The 22555-nt window shown below is 31.2% G+C and overlaps 1 protein-coding gene across 1 annotated transcript; it reads right to left on the reverse strand.

The window, feature by feature from the left end:
- Positions 1-245: 245 nt before the first annotated feature.
- LOC131855013 (uncharacterized) lies at positions 246-19220 on the reverse strand. The gene is made up of 4 exons (XM_059206225.1): positions 19164-19220; positions 10990-11147; positions 8127-8252; positions 246-338 (listed from the first exon to the last, which is right to left on the reverse strand). Exons 1-4 carry the CDS (start codon positions 19171-19173, stop codon positions 246-248), a joined length of 387 nt encoding a protein of 128 aa, XP_059062208.1. The 5' UTR covers positions 19174-19220.
- Between the last annotated feature and the right edge of the window lie 3335 nt (positions 19221-22555).

Consider the following 22555-nt stretch of genomic DNA (forward strand, 5'->3'; position numbering starts at 1 on the left):
CCTATTTACCATCAGATAATGGTAAATAGTTACCATAGCCTATGGACGCCTGAAACACCAGGGGTATCACGTGTATTAAGAAACCTTATTATAAAATGAGGTTTTTAAAGAAGTTTTAATAATAAAAATGTTTAGAAACTAATTCAATCATAAAAAAAGTATTATAAAAAATAAATTCACTTTATTACAACAGATACGGAATATGTTTAGTTGACAAATATTTTTTCGGAAAATATATGTAAATTTCACGCCTTCAAATGTAGCTCGGGTGCGTATTTGAAAATGCAAGCAGTAATTTCATTCCCAAGTTGACACGGAGTTTCTGTGCTATGGTTGACCTGTGAATTGATAAAAATAAATTAAACTTTAACATATATTATAATTATGTTCAATTTCAATTACTCTGCACTCATACGACTTTCCCAACTGATAATAGACTATCATGAGTATCTTCAACGGATTTACTTAAATAAAGATATACATGTTTTTGTAAAGTCAATAATATTGTAAACGAAAATAATGAAAATTAATAATTATTGTAATAATCTATACATATATATATATATAAAATTTTAGTGTCTGTTTGTAATATTGAAATAAACGTTTTTTACATTATTTATATTCTATTTCATTATATTTCTATTTCATTATTACCGTATTTATATTCTACATGCATATGAATATAAATACGGTACATTTTTTGTCCGCCTGTCTGTCTGTTTGTTCCGGAAAAAAAAATCTTTTGTTTTAGAAAAATAAAGTTAATTTCCACGCAGGCGAAATCGCGGGCACAGCCAATTATATATATAATCGCTCGGGCGAAGCCGGGGTCGGTTACTAGTTCATGGATAAAACATATGTAGTTCTGTAACTATATATTTTAACAAATAGATAGATATATAGATCTTAATATACACTTAAAAAACCTCAGGATATAGAGTGTAGTTGTTCACTCTACGATCCATTATATAGGAGTTGAATAAAGGTCTGTAAAAACGCGAAGTCATGTGTTAAATAGCTGCACTACCTGCATCCTGAATATCATATATAATATATACGATATTATATCGTAAACGGTAAATTATTTTTTTTTAATTTTCCATTCTAATAAGTTTCGTTTAATAATAAAATAATAATATTGTTGGACTGTACACACAGCGCCTACTAGTCCCAAGTTAAGCAGAGTTTATGTTATGAGTACTGGACAACTGAAATAAATTCATTTTTTTTGTATATACTTAGAAAACACCCAGATCGATACAAACAATCATACTCATGACTACAAATGTTTGTACCGTGCGAGGATTCGAACCCGCGACCATCGGAAATAATGCGGTGTGCTAAACCACTAGACTACCGAGGCCGTTAAAAATAGTTAGTAAAAACTTTAACAAAACTAAAAAATAGTTTTACAATAGTTTCAGAATATCTTTCACGAATGTCAAGAGCGAGGCCTTCGGTTAAGAGTAAGTAGGTACGTCTTGTCCAACCAATCTTGAAACCAATATTAAATTTAAAACGAAACTTTACACGCAAAACTTTAGATTACTTCGTTTGAGAATCTTAAATTATTTTAAGCATTCATTGAACGTTGTCGATTAGAGTTTAGAAATTTCGCTTGATTAATTGTAAAAGAATTTTCTGGTACATCAATACGCGAAAAAATTTTCTACCACTTTTTATGAAACTTACGTGGACGGTGTAGTATGAAATCGCTCACAATTATTATGTAGTTTGTTACGAGTACAAACTCCCTAAGTCCATACTACCAACCTGTAGTTACACAATCGGTATGGATACCGACTATTCTTGGATAGCGATTGTTCTTGGAAAGTCCCAACTTTCTAACAGTTGCTGACTCAAATGAGCGGCATCCAAGAAGTACGAGAACAAAGGATGGTAGGACGAGCACTCTAGTTTTAGTCGCGAACGCGAATAGGTTAATTTAGTATAAGACGAATCCTAATCCTAAATTGTAAGTTAGAATTAAATAAATTTTTTAATGAACTTTCTTTGCTTTTAAAAAACCCATCACCGATCGTCAGTACGTAATTAGTTAGTGCAGAATGCAAATATATTTTTTTAAATTTTCATAAAAATAAATATAATTAAAAAAAAAAATTAAAAACACAACACTACCATGTATTTGACTTACGCACGGGTACTAGATAACTGATACAAATATGTCGATATATATTTTTTTCGCAAATACATATATATTATACATAGAAAATACACAGACCGATACAATACAATCATATTAATAAATACAAATATTTGTACCATGCGAGGAATCGAACCCGAGACCATCGGAAGCAAGGTGTGCTAAACTGCTACCAACCGAGGCCTATATTGTAATGTGTTTATTTGATTATAAACAATAGGGAACTACTAGGTAATATGTTAAATGTTAAAATGAAATTTCGAGTTTGAATTTTGCTGTAACAAACAAGATCGTTCTATAGAATTATTTTATGACAAGCATTCCGTTGCGTCCTCGTTTGGGTACTTACTTTTGTGAGTTTTATTTATTTTAACATAATATAATCGCGAACGAGCAACAGGTCAATGTGACTAATTTCATTCCGGCTCAAAACTTCTATAATGGTTAAGGTATTATAGAGCCTGGTGAATTTCAGCTGCGGTTACGAGGGTCATGCTTCATAACCCATCTTCAAAACCACAGCTGATTTCACCAGGCTTCCTAATACAACTACTTTAACCATTTCAGAAGTATTCGACCAAGATAAAATGATTGACTAAATAAGCAGCTGGCTCGGGGACCACAAAAGCCTGAACTATTTCACTTTGGAATGAAATTTTCAAACAAAAATTTCTTTCTTTTTCAAAGTTATCCAGTAGTGCCGGACTTTACTATTCTTATAACAAAATCCAATCTCTCTCTTTAATTACAGTATAACTACTTAAATACTTAGTACTTAGCTACCTTAATGACTTTTCTATGCTAATGTAATAGCATATATTAGCTATATATTTAACTAGAGTTACTATGGCGCAACGCCTGACAAATTGCTGTGTATATAATAATTTTATGACACCAGTAGAATAGAATAGAAAATCCTTTATTCAAATAAACTTAATTTAAGCACTTTTGAATAGTTATTTATAATCTACAGCTCATTCGGAGACCTTTCTCATCGCAAGAAGAACGAGCAAGAATCTTGCGTGATGCTCTTTTACAGAAATTTAACTTTACAATGTTATGTTGTGTTGTCTGAATACAAAATACTAACTACCACTAATCTATTAGGGTTAAAATGTTATTTACACAATAAGATTATTGTGAACAAGCAGAACTCGTTCACAAGTATGACGGATGAGTCGGCCATCACTGCGCTTGACTAAATTTTAGGGAAGTAATACTAGAAGACCGCGAATTATCCGGAAACTATGTTCTTATGATGAGGCAGCTTTACGAATGAGTGGTAGATAAAAAAACCTGTTATGACTACTCAAAAGTGCTTAAATTAAGTTTATTTGAATAAATGATTTTCTATTCTATTCTATTCTATTCTATTCTTTATTCTTACCTGAATACAATATTGATGATTGTATTCGGCTTACTTGTATGACCATTACATATTGTTTAACGTTATTTATTTTAACACTTTTATATTGCTTATTGAATGAAATATCTACACTAATAATTATAAAGGAGGAACCGGAGATTATTCTGAACAAACAAACATACAAACATGTTGGTTTATTCTACTGATCCGATTGAAAAATCTTTCAGTGTTAGAATAGTATTTTATCCCGAGTGCTACAGGCTATAATATCACGCTTCGACCAATAGGAGCGGAGCAGCAATGAAACGTAGCAAATAAATAATATAATTTCTTATGAATGAATGAATGAATTATTTGCGAAGATGTTTTTATAAACATGATATTAATCCTTATTCGAATAAATACGTTACCTATAATAAGTGTTTAATTTTGAACAAAATGCCCTATCAATTTTTTTATATCAACAATCACTTTAGGAGATATCTTAGTTTAAGTAAAAGAAGAACCTCAATTATTGTATACTAGCTGTGGCCGCGGTTTCGCCCGCGTTAAATTTCAGTATATAAATTTTAATAAAAAATATAGCCTATGTAATGTGATCCATAAGCAATATTACTGTAAAGTTTCATCAAAATCCGTTCCTTATTTTTTGTGTGAAAGAGTTACAAATATACATACTCACAAAATTTCGCATTTATACTAGTATATTGATAAAAGCCTGAAATCGCATGCCGTAAGAGCTTAAATTAAGTTTATTCGAATAAACGATTTTTTTCTATTCTATTCTATTCGTAATATAAGTCTATTTAGTATTTTTTTCTGTAGTAATACTATATTTTTAAATGCTTCCCAGTACTTTCGTGTTTGCTTGGCTGGTAATAAAAATAAGTAAGCTAGCAGCCAGGTTAATCTTTTTCTGTTAGGTTACACAGGTAAGCCAGAGACCGGATATTTTCCTGTTGGGAAAAACGATTTCCGTTGCTTTCATGACAGTTTTCCAAAGTTTTCTTTTTATTTTGTTAGTACAAAGTTAGTGCGTTGTCTTCGGACATTTTCAACTGACTTCGAAAAGTAGGAGATATTCAATATTTTTTATGTAGTGTTAGTACTTAAAAGAAGTAATTTTCAATTGCACTATATATATAGATATATATGTATATATAGCTATTCCCGCGACTTACTCCGCGTGGAACTTAACTTTATTTTTCTATAATATGTTTTTTTTAATTAATCAGCTGCCTGCCAAAAAACGTCACGTCGAAATCAGTCCAGCCATTTCAAAGATTAGCCGGAACAAAGAGACAGACAGACAAAAATCGTAAAAAATGTTATTTTGATGTAAGTATGTATAGTATTTATATTCATATGCATGTATTAAAAAACCGTTATTTCAATATTACAAACAGACACTTCAATTTTATTTATATGTATAGATATTTCATTTGTACATGTTACGCGTTATTAGTAAAACTGCAAAAACTTAAAGATACAAGAACTATTTTTATTGTTAACATAAATGACACTGGAATCGTAACATATCCTTTGGAAATGCATGAAAAAATATGTTCCTCAAATTCAAAGAAATAGCAAACCAATATGGTTAAACAATGTTGTCTTTGTTTTGCACTCAACACTTAACACTAAAGGCGACGGATGAAAGACGACTGCATGCAACTGAAATGAGAATGTTGAGGTGGATGTGTGGTGTGACAAGAATGGATAAGATAAAGAATGAATACATTAGAGGAAGTATGAAAGTGGCACCGGTGTCAGAGAGGTTGAAGAGTAATCATCTATCATGGTATGGACATGTAATGCGTAGGAACAAGGATAATATTTTAAGAAAGATGTTACAAATGAATGTGGATGGTTATAAGGGCAGAGGAAGGCCGAAAAAGAGATGGATGGACTGTGTGAAAGATGATATGGTAAGAAAGGAAGTAAATAACGCGATGACTGCGAACAGGGATGAATGGAAACGAAAAACATATTACGCCGACCCCAAATAAATGGGATAAGGAAGAAGCAGATGATGATGATGATGATGACTTAACACTCCTATGCAATAAGTTTATTTTCTCTTTTGTTTTTCATATTTATTTTATTATATGAATTGATAATAATTTTCTATATATTTTATGCCTATATGTTATACCTATTTCTTATTTTATCATAGTTTTTTTTTTAATAATTATTGCTATTTATTACAATCTAATAGGGCTGATTAGAAGCTGTTACATGCGTCCTCGCGTATGTCTCTGGGCAGTGCCTGAATATCTGTGGTTTGCTGCTTGTATGCTGCAAACAATACACGGAGGTGCTGCCTTTTCCCGTATGGGCTATGCACACATATGTATGTTACTCATACCGTTTTTTTTTGTTATCTGTGTTGCATTTTATTTTATTTGTATTATATATTTGTTGTGTATTGTATTTTGTTTGACTTGACTAATGTAATTGTATATCTGTTTTTATTATACAGTGTATTGTGTGTGTGTGTGCCTTTAACGTGAATAAAAATTTTATTTATCTATCTATCTACCTATCTTTGATTTTGAATTGTATAGTCTTCAAAGACATAAAGATATTTTGCAATACTTTTTTGTAACAACTTTACCTAACATATAATATTTGTATTTCTTAGAACTGCAAAAAGGCAGTAAGAAATTAAGTAAAACAATTGACAATAGTATAATTAATAATATCCTAGTTCCAAGTCGCTGAAAAAATGTTATTCTATTAATTCATTTTCCTCTCTAATAAATGTCAATCATATTCTGTAGACATAAGCGTCAAAAGGCTCAATTTACACAATTCCCAAAACCATTATCTCGTATATTTTAATTAGAAATTCAATTCCGCGGTTTCTTATTGTTCTGGCCCTGAATCACGTTTCTCCTTGTTAAATTAAAAAGTATAACCACATTTTACACTTTCTTAAGCATTTATATTGCTACATATAACCACGGATATTTGGGGGATTGTTAGTAATGTTGACCTCCACGCGGTTGAAAAATATCGTGATAATTTTTTGTGATATTGTCATGCGACGATTACTATCCTTTATTAATCCCATAGAGTTATAGTCATTCCAATTGTATAAAAACTACTGCAACAAAATTATAACTAATTCGGGACAGCTAAAGTCCAGAGTACTTTTAAAATTTAGAGACAAATCAGTACGTATTCCAAAAACAAAAAAGAGAAGCAAAATCCAATAACAAAATTATAGCCATTCCGGGATATGAGCACACTAAATTCCAAAGTACTGTTAAAATTAGAAACGAATCAGTACTCATTTCAAAATATAAAAGAGAAGAAAATCCAATAACAAGATTATAGCCATTCCGGGATATGAGCACACTAAATTCCAGAGTACTATTCAAAATTAGAGATGAATCAGTACTCATTCCAAAAATATAAAAGAAAAGAAAATTCAATAACAAGATTATAGTCATTCCGGGATATCAGCACACTAAGTTCCAGAGTACTGTTAAAAATTAGAGACAAATCAGTGCTATTCCAAATTCTCTTCCAAAAACATAAAAGAAGAGAAAATTCTATAACAAAATTATAGGCATTCCAGAATATCAGTACACTAAATTCCAGAGTACTATTAACATTAGAAACGATTCAGTACTCATTCCAAATACATAAAAAAAGAGAAAATTCTATAACAAAATTATAGCCATTCCGAGATATGAGCATACTAAATTCCAGAGTACTGTTAAAATTTAGAGATGAATTAGTACAGTATATTCACTATCAGGAATGGATTATTCAATCAACTATACTGCCGATTCGCGCTTCACTGCTTTTTCATTTAACTTTGGTTCTGTACATCACGGCTCAAATACCCTTGTTTTATGGCTGCGGAAATTTGAATATTATAGGATTCTCTACATGTTTGGAGTTTGCTAACAATCAGTTGCTCTATGGTATTCCTTGACAGATTTGAAAAAGGTTTCGGCGAAAATATATAGGTCGCATACTTTACAAGGAAACTTTAATGTGTCAAGGTCAGATATATTTTCTGACCATTTTTATAATCAATTGTCTAAACAATCGTTGTGTTGTATTTATACTACTAAATATTTTTGTTTTTGCTTTTTTTTAATAATCTACACGATATTGAAATATTTTTTGTTTTATTCTTAAGTTGGAACAAATAATATACACCTATCGCTCTTTACTATGTGACATTTGCTGGGTAAATTTTATATCGTATTTGTCGCCGATTTCTTTAGCCCATACATAAACTATATTCTTAGAAAATTGCATATAATTCCTTCAGTCGTTTTAACGTTAAGCTTGATCTTATACAGACATTTTTCGCCACGTTACGATTTTATAATATGTACAAGAAACAAAAACTAAATCCTAAACCCATTTTAACTATGAGTGTGTGCTTTTTTTTAATAATGTAATACATTTTTTTGTATTACCTTGTAAAATGAATTATCAAAACCTTATGAGTATTGTAAAAAAGCGTTCATTAGTCATCATTATTCATTTTTTATGCAATTGGTGGAGATTTGTATTTGAAACTGCTGAAAAAAGTTTTGACATAATTATGAATTAACAATTTGTTCTTACCTCTTTGTCGCAATTTTCAGACACAGTCTTCATGTGCTCCAGCTTCTTTTTGTTCTTGAACACTAAAGGAGTTACGGTCGTCATGAACCCAGCCTTCGAGTATCTATTGTTCTTTACTATACCAACCTGTGAAAGGACACTGTTTGAGTTTTCTTTGTATTTTTATTCTTTTCAACCGTCATTTCGGTGTATTACTTCTGATTTTGTTATATGACGATTTCTATTTGTATTATTTTATTTTTGTATTACTGTATTTTTTACAGAGTAAACGTTTTACCTCATTATCAAAAGCTGAAACGCATCACATCGTATACAAAAATTATTAAATTCTCAATATTGTTGCAATATTTTTCATTACAGCTTATCCTATTGATCGTACTGTAATATTATATATTAATTGTAATATTATATATTAATGTGGACTATGATCTTATTGCTCGCAATGTACCATGTCAGGTTGACCTCCACGCGGTTCCCCCAGGAAATCATCGTGACAAAAAATCTTGGTCAATTTGTCGCAATGAGCTAACTGACATCACCTCATGCTCATTTTATCATCCTCCACATGTCATTTTTACTTTAATTTCCAATCTAAGTGACGCTGAAAGTGACTTCCACTCAGCATTTATGATCTAATTAGCCTAGAAGCTTGTAAACGGTGTTGTTATGTTATAACAAACTCTCTTCTCTGCTGTTATTCTCACTACGCAAACTAACAATTTCAATGCGATGACAAATAGTGCCCACAGTTGTGCGGCAAGTCAAACACAAGGCGAATAATTCAAATTAATTAATAGGGCATACAAATATTTGTTCAAATAAGTCTCGGCATGCGGAGGTACCTCTTGCTGAGGTCGACTTATTCAAACATATGTATTTATTACTAACTACATCCCATTTCAGTTCATATAAATAGTACTTTGTATTGATATTGTATACAAGCTATTACCCGTGACTTTGTAGTCGTATAATTTAACTTTTTATTTATTTAAATAAGATTTCTAAATTAAAGTGGTTTAAATTACTCCTCATAATATTAGGTATCTGTGAGTGTAAGTCTCATCACAATCGATCTAACCGTTTCAGAGATTAGGAAGAACTAGTGAAATTACAAATAGACACTTCAATTTTATTTATTTGTATACCATAGATGAGGCTTCTGTATACTAAATTTATTTTAAAATGTGTACAGTAGTTTTTACTTGAAAGAGTAAAAAGTATCCATTCATCCATCCATACTGACAAACGTAAATACGAAATGTGTACAGTTAAACAGCTTGAGCAATTTCAATACAGTTCTCACCAATTAGTCCTATAACTTACCTTATTAACTTGCCTTACCCTACAAACAAAGCACACATTACACAGCAGTATTTGTTTTTTAATTTAGGTTTAGCATACCGCCTTACTTCCGATGGTCGCGGGTTCGATTCCATCGTGGTACAAACATTTGTATTCAAGAGTATGATTGTTTGTATCGGTCTTGTGTGTCGGTGTTTTCTTTGTATAATATGTATGTATTTACGAAAAAAAATATATCTATGTACTTGTATCAAGTTATCTAGATCCCATAACACAAGTTTTAGTTAGCTTAACTTGGAACTAGACGGCGCTGTGTGAATTGTCCTGAGATTATTATTATTATTATTGTTGTTACAAAACAACAATGCCTGACAATTAAAATTATGTGACTGTGCTAAAAAGCAGGATAGTTTTATGCCCACACAGAGTCTTCATATGCTACAGTAAAATACTCATATGCTGAATTTATAACTAATATAAAATATTTCATTTTTTTTAATCTACAAACAAAGAAAGAAAGAAAAATATTTTATTCAGTGCAATGTAAAAAATACAATATAAACAATATAAACAATAAGCGGAAAAAAAGAGCAAATAAAATGTATATATAATTAAACTTAATTTACCATGTAGATAATTAAAAATAAACATAAAATAATCATTTTTTACATCCAAAAATGCACTGAAATGGAAATGTCCTAGGTGAACATACAGCTGGTTTTCAGTGGCACCAAAAAATAGGGGGACAGAGAGAGGGCACTATTTAAAATATTAATGATAATAATTAAAACAAAATTGCCACTAATAAATACAAACTAATTACATATACTAGAAAGAACAAAATAGATTAAAATAACATTAATAAATATAAACATTAAACATATATATACAACTACTTTGCCGTAAGATTTATAGGTTAAATAGTCATACATAATTCTTGTATAGTTTTTTAAAGGTGAATAATGATTTTGCACTCCTAACTGGCGGTGGAAGATTGTTCCAGCAACAAACGTATTTATGATTAATAAACAAGCAACACATCTAGAATAACCTTTTAATAATTATTAGTAACTAGCTACTCGCCCTGCCGTCGCCCAAGTGTACATGTATTATACATATAAACCTTCCTCTTGAATCACTATTAAACATTTAAAACAGCTTCAAAATCCGTTGCGTAGTTTTAAAGATTTAAGCATAAATAGGAACAGACAGCGACTTCGTTTTTTATTATGTAATGATGATAATGATAATGATTGTGAGAGTATTTGGTGAGTTCAGTTAAGGTGAAGTAGTTGCTTTGAAATATTCGAGATTAAGGTCAAGAGTACGTATACGATTTTTTACGAAGTCAAAATATGTGTGTGGGTAAATAATTGTTAGACCTACAATGAGTGTCACTGGCAGTTTTTATATATTGTTTTATCCGTATTCAAAATATGATATTATTTATATACTTTTTGTTTTATAATACTTCTATCACTGTAATAAAAGCTCTGCAATAAAAGACGTCTATACAAGCATCTCTCTATTGTCATTCATTTTTACTATAATAATTATTTACCTTTTCCAACAGGCATTTGATGATGCAAGCAGCTTTTTCAGGATACGGCGGATCATCTCGAAGGTATTCTAAATCTGCCTCGGTCGCCTTAACATGGTCCATACAAGATCTGGCCGTGCTAATCAGTGTCTTGCGGACCACCGTGGTGAATGGATTCTCTGTAATTTTTATAAATATTGAAACAAAAAAAGCAAAAACAAATACGTTTTCCTATATGTATAAAGACTAACTTTAAAAAGAGCAACACACAAGTTTCTTGCTCATTCTTCTTGTGATGAATCTGCATTCCGATTGAGTGGTAGAATCAAAATATGACTATTCAAAAGTGCTTGTAATGAGTTTATTTGAATAAAGATTATTCCTATTTCTATTTCTATTACTATATTTGCTTGGATTTTTTTCAAGTTAATGTAGTCTTTATTCTATATTAGACGGCCATGATGGTCTAGTGATTTAAGACAGCATTTAACATCTGATGGTCGCAGGTTCAATTCAATTTCATTCGTACTAACATTTGTATTCATGAGTAAGATTGTTTGCATTAGTCTGTGTTATCTATGTACATAATATGTGTATTTATAGAAAAAAATTATCTAAGTATATCTAGTACCCAAATCACATTAAAATAAATATAATTTCTAAAATGAAAGTAGCTTAAGTTACTTATTATACTACTATCTGCGATTGAAAGTACCACCGAAATTGATTGAATCACTTAAGAGATTAAGATTAATTTAAATAACTTCTCGATGTAAGTATCGTATGTACTTTCGTATGCAATTAGTTAGTTTGAAATTACGATTTCATTTGACTCTTTCAATAATAAATAATAATCTAACATATTTTAATTTAATATGAATCTAATTAAATTTTATTAGTTGAATAAATATTACAAAATTCAATGTTTTATTTGTCATTGACTTCAATAATAAATTTTAATTAAATTCAATTCAATTCAAAATATCTTTATTCATGTAAGCCTATTACAGACTCTTATAATATGTCAAATCTACCGTCAGTTCGGAATGATTTGAGATGAGAAGAACTGACAAGCAACTCTGTTCATATTCCTTTCAATAAATGTAGTACATGTTTACAATAACACAGATTCGTTTAAATTCAAATTTGGGAAAATAGAGCCAACCAGCATATGTTATTACAAAAGCTAATGTAATATATTTTATTTTTATACAATTGTTATTAAATTTTATTTATTTATATTGTCAAATATCGAATGACCACTCACCTCTCTCCTCAGCGAGCACCGTACAAGTCACACAAATGAAAAATATCACGACACAGTATCGGCGCGCTGCAAACATTTTGGGCGATGACTTTTACAAAACGTTACACGAATAATGACAACAATTTCGTGGTATTTACCGAACAGGCATCAAGATATAATCTTTCCCTCTCATTACACGAATAAATGAATGCCATAGAAATTGACAATTTCGGAGTTATTAGAGCGCAATCTTGTGTCCTTTCGTGTGCAAAAAACTAATATCATTGGTATGTTTTGATCATTTTTATAGCACGGAATTGTAGTTTTAATAACAAATTATAGAACGACGAATATATGAACTATTCAAATAAATAATGATACAAATGTATTTACCGGTCATATAATAACAAAAATAATCTAAATCACTCCATTAAATAGTATAAAACGAAGTCGCTGTCGCTGTCTGTCCGTCTCTATGTATGCTTAAATCTTTAAAACTACGCAACGGATTTTGAAGCGGTTTTTTCTAATAGATAGAGTGATTCAAGAGGAAGGTTTATATATATGAAACATGTACCCGTGCGAAGCCGAGGCGAGTAGCTAGTATATTATAAATGCGAAACTTCAGAAAATGATTGAATAGATTTTAATAAAATTAGACATAAAGATAGACTGTATAACGAGGCTATCCTTGTATTTAAATATCTTTATTCGTGAAGGTCTATTATATAAAATTACTACTTTTGCCCGCGATTTTACCCGCATGAAATTTATAGCATGTGTTATTGTATGCAAAAATAACAAACATCCATCCATCCACAAACTTTCGCGTTTATAATATTAAAAAGACAACATTTAATTAAAAAAGAATCATAAATATCGGTTGACTCGTGAATGTTAGGCTTTATAGTTATCTATTACAATGGCATCTGCATAGACTATAGGCGCATAATCAATCACTTTAAGGGACATAAAGCCAGACATACATGTTATGGTCTACCTGCAAAGGGACATTTGTCTCTATAGACCGTATAGTGCTCTGTATAGTCGTGCTAGACAAAGATGCAATTACTAATCTAGTCACTGCAGCGGAAAATCGCTACAAGCAGAGGAACGGTTGTTGTCCAATCGAATGTTGCCTGGACGTGACATATGACATTGTTTGTGACAAGTAATTTGGTAATATACTGCATGTTTGAAAGATATAATTGATAACCTCAGTGATCTAACGGTTTAGCACACTGCTTCGTTTCTGATGATCACGGGTTCGATTCCTCGCACGGTACGTACGTTTGTATACATACACACACACGGACGCACGCACACACACTCGCACGCACACTGCACTTACTTGGTTTCGGCCCGTAAATGTGATGCATAAAAAACCAGCAAAAGCTGTGAAAATGAAGAATAATAATAAAAGGCCATTGCGAGGAATCGAACCTGCGACCATTGGGTCGCGGGTTCGATTCCTCGCACGGTACAAACATTTGTATTCATGTGTATGATTATTTGTATCGGTTTGAGTGTTTTCTGTCTTTAATACGCATGTATTTACAAAAAAATAATAAAACTATGTATTTGTATGAGTTACCAATAACACAAGCTTAAATTGGGAGTAGATGGCACTGTGAGAATTGTCCTGAGATTAATTAAATTTTTAACTAAAAAAGCTTACTTACCTGTACTGAGTACCCATTGATGTTATCAATTTATTTAAAGCTCCGTAAATTGTAACGGTAACAAAAAACGGATTCAGTTAAAATTAGAATAAGAAACTCAATTAAAAGCTCGCTTAATTAAAACGGTTGGCGAGATGGTAATCTAACGGATTAGAAAAATAGACAGACATTATTCTTCGTTTTAATAATAATAATAAATAAGTTACGATATCTGAACTTTGTATTTTATTATAAATTTAATTTGTTTTCATTGAATTTTATTTACATATACATTTACAATTAAATTATTTTCAAAATTTTTATCGTATGATGGAAAGTTTTCTTCCTATTTATATCACGAGTTTTTGTGAATGGGTAGATTACCCAAATACTATAAAGAAGTAAGATTTATATTTTTGTATTTATGTATGTTTGTAATGAATAAACTCAAAAACTACTTTGCTGATTTCAAAAATTCTTTCACGATTAGAAATGCGCGGATCAGCTAGTAAAAAAAATATTTGTAAAGATAATAACTAAGTAGGTCAATAACTTTAATATTATTGTTTATTAGACATATATAGCTTATAATATATTAAATTATAATTTACAAAATATTTTGTACAAAGTTTTGTAAAGGTGTACATTCACTCTGTATAAATTTCAATAAAGTGTAAAAAATAATAACAAATTACGTCAATAGCTTTAATATTATTGTTTATTAGACGTATAAAGGTTAATATATTAACTTTCAGTTTAAAAAATATTTTGTACAAAGGTTTTAAAAGGTATATATTCACTCTATCAATTACAATAAGGTGTAATAAATCTTTCAATATTTGATTTATGAGTAGACGTGCCGTACAGCAGGTTATTGGGTATTTTTCCATCTACTATTAGGTACTTTTTATGTTATATTTATTTTAATTATTATTTTCACGTACTCTCAAATGGGTTGAAGCTGAAAATAAGTGTTTTGTTCCCTGAACAACGTTCCACGCTGAGCTTCGACCTTTTTGTATTGCTACGGATCACATATAAAAACACAAACTTGTAAATCTTATGTCGTATTATGTATTGTCCATTCTTATGAACATGTTGTATGTGATTAGTAACAAACAAATAACGATATATCTATCTATCCACTTAGTAACTGAGACACAAGTAAAATGTACGTACATAGATTGTCTGTAAATTCAATTTCTATTCGTATACTTTAATATTCCATCTCTTGAAAGAAGTATGTTGGAATATATATATGTCAAAGATCATTTGTGAGTTCAAAATATTCGATAGATAATATTATTGTATATATTTTATCGAATTAGATGAAATATTTGGTTCTTTTTAGTTTTCTATTCTTATATATTTACTAGCAGACCCGGTCACGCGTTCTTGTGGCTAAGGTTTTTGAATAACAATATTGCGACTTTAAATTGAGATGTAAGCTATCCTATCTTTTAAGTTGGATCAAATTGCACACAATGTACAAATCTAATTTGAAATCGGTTCAGTAGTTTAGTAGCCCATCGCAGACACACAACGTAATACTTAATTTTTCATCATCATCGCAGCCCGGAAGACGTCCACTGCTGCATTCTTCTCAATTGGATCTATATACCGAACTGGACGGTAGGGAAAAAAAATAAAATTAGAATGTAAAAATTTGACGTTCATAAGCGGCTAAAATGTCCTACATGAATAAATGATTTTTGAATTTGAATTTGAACATAGGCCTCCCCCAAAGATCTCCACGACGATCGGTCCTGCGCTGCTCGCATCCAATGCCTTCCAGCGATCTTGACCAGATCGTCGGTCCACCTTGCTGGAGGCCTTCCCACGCTGCGTCTGTCACGTATTTTTTATATATAAAAATATATCTATTCATTTTATATATTGTATGTTATTTTCTAAACTATGCAATTCATGCGACACCTGCTACTTTTGTCGCTTTCCTATACCTGTAGGTAGAGAAAAATAGACAAAAGTAGTAGATTGTTGTCTGGAAGACAATGTTTGGAATAAATCAGCCTTTTATACATCAAATGCTCTTATCAGAATAATTTTTGCATTATATGTTTAGTGCAATATAGAGTTTATATATAAAATATGTATCCCTCAATTATTGAAATCGGTTAAGAATTAATAAAATTCGTCATCGACTAATGCATATATGTAATGTGACATTTCACGTCAAGGGTGCAAGTTTTATAATATGTACCTAAATTTTTGAAGTTGGTCGAAATTTAATTAAATTCGTCATCAACTAGTTTAAGTCGGTTGAGAATTAATTAAATTCATCATCAACTAATGCTTATACGAAATGTAATATTTCACCTTAAGGGTGTATTTTTTTACAATATGTCCCTCAATTTTTGAAGTTGGTCGAAATTTAATTAAATTCCTCATCAACTAATACATATACGAAATGACGCATCATGCCCAGAGTGCAATTTTTATATGTCCCTCCATTTTTGAAGTCGGTCGTAAGTTAATTAAATTTGTCATCAACTAATGTATATATGAAATGTAATATTTCACCTTAAGGGTGTATTTTTTATAATATGTCCCTCGCATTTTTAAGTCGGTCGAAATTTAATTAAATTCGTCATCAACTAATGCATATAAGAAATGACACATCATGCCCAGAGTGCAATTTTTATATGTCCCTCCATTTTTGAAGTCGGTCGTAAGTTAATTAAATTCATCATCAACTAATGCATATACGAAATGTCACATTTAACGACAAGGATGCAATTTTTATAATATACCCTCGTATTTTTAAATCGGTCGAAATTTAATTAAATTCGTCATCAGCTAATGCATATAAGAAATGTGACATTTCATGTTTCACGACAAGGGTGCAATTTTTATAATATATCCCTCAATATTTAAGTCGGTCGAAATTTAATTAAATTCATCATCAACTAATGCATATACGAAATGTCACATTTAACGATAAGGGTGTATTTTTTATAATATGTCCCTCGCATTTTTAAGTCGGTCGAAATTTAATTAAATTCGTCATCAACTAATGCATATAAGAAATGTGACATTTCATGTTTCACGACAGGGGTGCAATTTTTATAATATACCGTCGCATTTTTAAGTCGGTCAAAATTTAATTAAATTCATCATCAACTAATGCATATACGAAATGTCACATTTAACGACAAGGATGCAATTTTTATAATATACCCTCGTATTTTTAAATCGGTCGAAATTTAATTAAATTCGTCATCAACTAATGCATATAAGAAATGTGACATTTCATGTTTCACGACAAGGGTGCAATTTTTATAATATATCCCTCAATATTTAAGTCGGTCGAAATTTAATTAAATTCATCATCAACTAATGCATATACGAAATGTCACATTTAACGACAAGGGTGCAATTTTTATAATATATCCCTCAATATTTAAGTCGGTCGAAATTTAATTAAATTCGTCATCAACTAATGCATATAAGAAATGTGACATTTCATGTTTCACGACAGGGGTGCAATTTTTATAATATACCGTCGCATTTTTAAGTCGGTCAAAATTTAATTAAATTCGGCATCAACTAAGGCATATATGAAATATGACAGTTCACATCAAGGGTGCAATATTAACACACGCTGCCGAGTAATAGCTAACCTCCAGTGCATAGGACGTATCATTGTCATAAATTAACTGGCTCGCATATAATTACTACCGTTAATATTCTATATGCATTATATTAGGGCGTAAATGTGATTTACCAGTGTCAAAGGTGGGATATATGGTCTACGAATTACGTCATCGCTATGTATTAGACTAGCTATGTCTGCGGTTTCACCCGCATTAAAGTTATAGCCTATGTACTATTCTGATGTGTAGATATTACTACTATCTATATTTAATTTATATGTATAGATGATACATATAAATAAAATTATAGTATCTGTTTGTAATATTGAAATAACCGTATTTTACTACATGCATATGAATATAAATACGGTACGTACATCAAAATAATATTTTTTACAATTTTTGTCTGTCTATCTGTCTGTTCCGGCTAATCTCTGAAATGGCTGGACCGATTTTGATGGGACTTTTATTGGCTGGTATCTGATGTAATAAGGAGTAATTTAGGCTACGTTTATTTTAGAAAATAAAGTTAAACTCCACGCGGACGAATTCGCAGGTACAGCTAGCTAGCCCCGGTGGTTTAGCGGTTAGCACACCGCTTTACTTCCGATGGTCGATTCCATCGTATCCGTCAGGGGAAGTTAGCCTTCAGCCGCTCCAAAAGTCCTTCCGCGGGTTAGGAGTGCCATCTGCACTCGCCTCATAACGTCCGGTGAAGCTGTAAAGGCCAGGTGCGGTCAACAGCATTAGAGTAGTCCGAAAAAAAACGGTCGATTCCTCGCACGGCACAAACATTTGTATTTATGGGTATGATTGTTTGTATCGGTCTATGTATAATACGTATTTACGAGAAAAAACTATGTATTTAGTAATACATAGTATTTGTATCTGTTATCTAATACCCATAACACAGGCTTTATCGAGCTTACTTGGATCTAGATGGCGCTGTGTGAATTGTCCTGAGATTATTATATTTTTATTGTTGTCACATTTTCTCAGATTTTGCTGTTTTTTTACGTTTTTATAGCTCTGGCTGTTCTATATATATTTATATATATATATATATATATAGAAAGATTAAGTATGTATTAAAAAAAAATGTAACCATGTATCAGTTTATCAGTATCAGTGTATCAGTTTGTATCAGTTGTCCCACAACATAACCTTATCTTCGGGCTAGACGGCGTTGTGTGCATTATCCTGACATATTAAAATTATTATTCATTTTCATTTCACTCAATTGATATTTTAACATTGTCTCTACTACTAATAGTTGCAGGTTCGATGTCCGGTCAATATAAACATTTGTATTCATGAGAACTGTCTATATTAGTCTGGGTATCTGCGACGTACTGTTATATTATGAATATATTTACAAAAGAAGTAATATTTGAGTATTTCTAGCAGTTCATGCTCAGTTGAGTTTCAGACTAAAATACTAATAAAAGTACACAATTAAAATTTATAGTTAAATGTAAAATATTCTACGTATATGTAAATCTCAAGAAATACAAAGTTATTATTATTAGTTAAACTATATGTCTAATAATGTGTCTGGTCTGTGATTTGACATTTGAGCAGTTGACAATGACATATTTCAAATGACACTTAAATTACTTACAACTAAGAACCTAAAATTAAAAACCTTAAAAATATTATATGTTCAAAATCTACCCTGTAACATCGTAAGCACAGATTATTATATTAGAGTCCGTTAGTTTTCTGTTCCCGCGCCTTTGCCTCCCCTCCCTTACCTAGTAACAAACGGACCGTACAGCGGCCTTGACGCGCGCGCGCATTTGTTGTGAATTAAAATAAATTAGAACTGTGAAACCTACTGTGAAACTGGAAAGCTAGCGAAGATACCTTCGAGACCATGAAGCCCAAGAAATCCGCAGAACCATACAGGTACGTGACAGACGCTTTTCCCTATATATATACATAGTAAATTCCCTAACATTTTGGTAGCAGAGAGTAGTTTCCATAACATTTTGGAAGCAGAGCGTAGTTTCCCTAACATTATATAATAACTAAAATATAATATCAAAAGGAGTCCCTTTAGGCAAGGATCCGAAGATCCTGGCAGTGTTCCCTTTTTGAATGGCTAGAGTAATTCTTTGTCCGAGGTAGCTGCCAGCTCTTCGGTTTTCTATGATGTGGACTAACCTTTTCGTTATTTCATTGAAAAGTCTTATATATGTATATATAAATTAAGCTATTATATTATATATTATACTGAAGTATATACTCGATTATCTGAGTCCATGAGAACGTTAAACGTATTCGGAAAACCTGACGGTTAATCGACTGTGTATCAACGCCCTAATTCACTTAGAGGTGACAAATAATTCATTAATTATACTTCTTAAGACTGGAGTAAAAGTACACAATTAAAAGTTATAGTTAAATGTAAAATATTCTACGTATATCTAAATCTCAAGAAATACAATGTTATTATTATTAGTTAAACTGTTATATTACATTATACTGACGTATATACTCGATTATTTGAGTCCATCAGAACATTAAACACATTCGGAAAACCTGATGGTTAATCGACTGTGTATCAGCGCCCTAATTCACTTAGAGATGACAAATAAATGATTAATTATACTAACTGAATATCAATTTGCAGTTTTTTATCTGTTTATATAATCAACTGGCTTTGCATGAGTGTAAAATGCATTATACACATAAACCTTCCTCTTGAATCACTCTATCTATTAAAAAACCGCTTCAAAATCCGTTGCGTAGTTTTAAAGATTTAAGCATACATAGGGACGGACAGACAGCGACCGCAACTTTGTTTTATACTATGTAGTGTTAAATTTATTAATCTCTTTCTGTTTATATGTCATAAATATGTATTTTAATATAAAATAAAATAAAAACATTTACACATTTCAATTCCGCTGGTGCAACTTTATTTATTCATATTGGGTATTACATCAAAATAATACAGTGATTCAATAACAGATAAAAGCATTATATTGCAGTGAATTTTTCATGCATGACAAGTTTTGAAGGTAGTCGGAAATGGAATATGATGAAACTATCAGCATATTACTATAAGGCGACCTTCACACTCATAACCTATAGCCTTACGCGTTAACGCGTAAGCAATTCGCGTAAGTCTCTTAAACTTGCGACTTTACAAATGTAAACGCTATTGTAACTTTTATTTTTTTTTTCCTCTTTATTTCTTTCTCTGAGATTATTATTTGATATTAACATATTGACTTCAGCTCCGATTTGATACAGCAGAAGTATTCGTAGGGCTACATTTACATTTACATTATTTATATATGTATGAAAATTGTCATAAGTCAGCCCTTTTAAATAAATAGATAAATTATTTATTCACCAATTACAGATATATTACATGAGGTACAGTAAAAATACATGTACAAATAAAAGTATTGAATGTGGCTATATGTGCCGCAAAAAGCTGAATAGGCTACCTACTCAGCATATAGCTCAGATAAGTCTATCATATCATGTATTACAATAAGTAAAACTTATAATATAACTTATATTGCTAAGTAACTTAAATTTTATTACTGTACTTAAGGAAGTATACAAACGTGTGATGGCGGCTTAACATATAGACTAGTACATTATAGTAGACGGATCCGGTCACATATGTAGTTCGGAATAAAGCGTGTTTGTTTTATGACGTCATAATGGGAGTGTTATGGTGTGGCAGTGACGGATGGGACGCCCAGTTGGAAGGCGGCAGCTTTTATAGTTTATGAGGTGAAATTAATAGAGGGCTCGGGGTCGAATTCCATCCTTCCTGAATTAGCATATGTTCGTGGCGTGATAGCGTAGAGTTCTTGTTTATTTTATAAATATAGTTTTGTACTTATGGAAAGACATAAACACAAACATCCGGTGAAGCCGAAACAACTTGCTTGTGTTTAGCAGCTTGCTTCGTCTTCACGATACTATCTGCTACCCGCGACTTCGTCTGCTTTTGAGATAATAGCCTATGTCTAGCCTCGTAAAAAAGGCCGATATACCTCCTACCTATCTTTATTCAAATGAACTTAATATAAGCAATTTTTATAATCATATTTTTAGTTATCTTCATTTTTATATTTTTTTAGACTTGATTTTCAAACTTTGTTATGGTGAATTTCTGTTTGCCCAATGGTTAACTGGGAGAAAATGCCTCATGGTGTTAATACCATGTGTACCTTTATTTATGTATTTGTGCAATAAAGTTTTAATAAATAAATAAAATATTTTTCTATTTCGCCACTCATTCGGAACGAAAACTCATCACAAGAATGAGTAAGAAACTTCGGTGTTGCTCGTCGTTGTGAGTTATAAGATAAATCCAGTATAAATCACACAGTTATCTAATCCTAAGCTAATAACAGCTATATTATGAGTACAAAACCACTGATAGAAATCATATTAGAAAAACCATGGATAAGTCACACGGCGCCATATAGCGCAAACTAAGCAGAGCTTGAGTTATGGGTACTAAATAACTATCAATACTTAGATATTTCTTTTATAAATACATACACAATATACATAAAAAACACCTAGACCGATACCAATCATACTCGTGAATCCAATTGTGTGCACAGTGCAAGAAATCAAACTTGTTACCATCGGAAGCAAAGCAGTATGCTATTCCTCTAGATCACGAAGAATTTATAGTATTTTTATATGAGTTTAAAAATAACTATAGACATAAGTAAGTCGTAAAAACAACTTGCCACAGAAGTAGCTACGATCGATACCTAACAGAATACCCTTACAGTTATAAATTAGACAATTAATATTACTCTGTATCGGCTGTTGTCGTGCTATAGGTTTACACTTCAGGACAAATTGACGCTACATCCGTTAATCTCTGGTTTAAATTCCATCAGTTTGCGACCGATTAATTACTGCATAATTAGTGAGAGCAGAATTGTTTTGCTATTGTGTAAATAGAAACTGGTTTAAACTCTGATTTCGATGTTTTATATCGATTTTGTGGGTTAATTAGCCAGTTATTCGATGTTATCGAGTTAAGGTGCTATATTTGTCTCAATTAGTAAGGTAAA

Source organism: Achroia grisella, unplaced genomic scaffold, assembly GCF_030625045.1.
Source record: "Achroia grisella isolate CSIRO2021 unplaced genomic scaffold, CSIRO_AGI_Agris_v1 utg1294, whole genome shotgun sequence".
NCBI lineage: Eukaryota > Metazoa > Arthropoda > Insecta > Lepidoptera > Pyralidae > Achroia > Achroia grisella.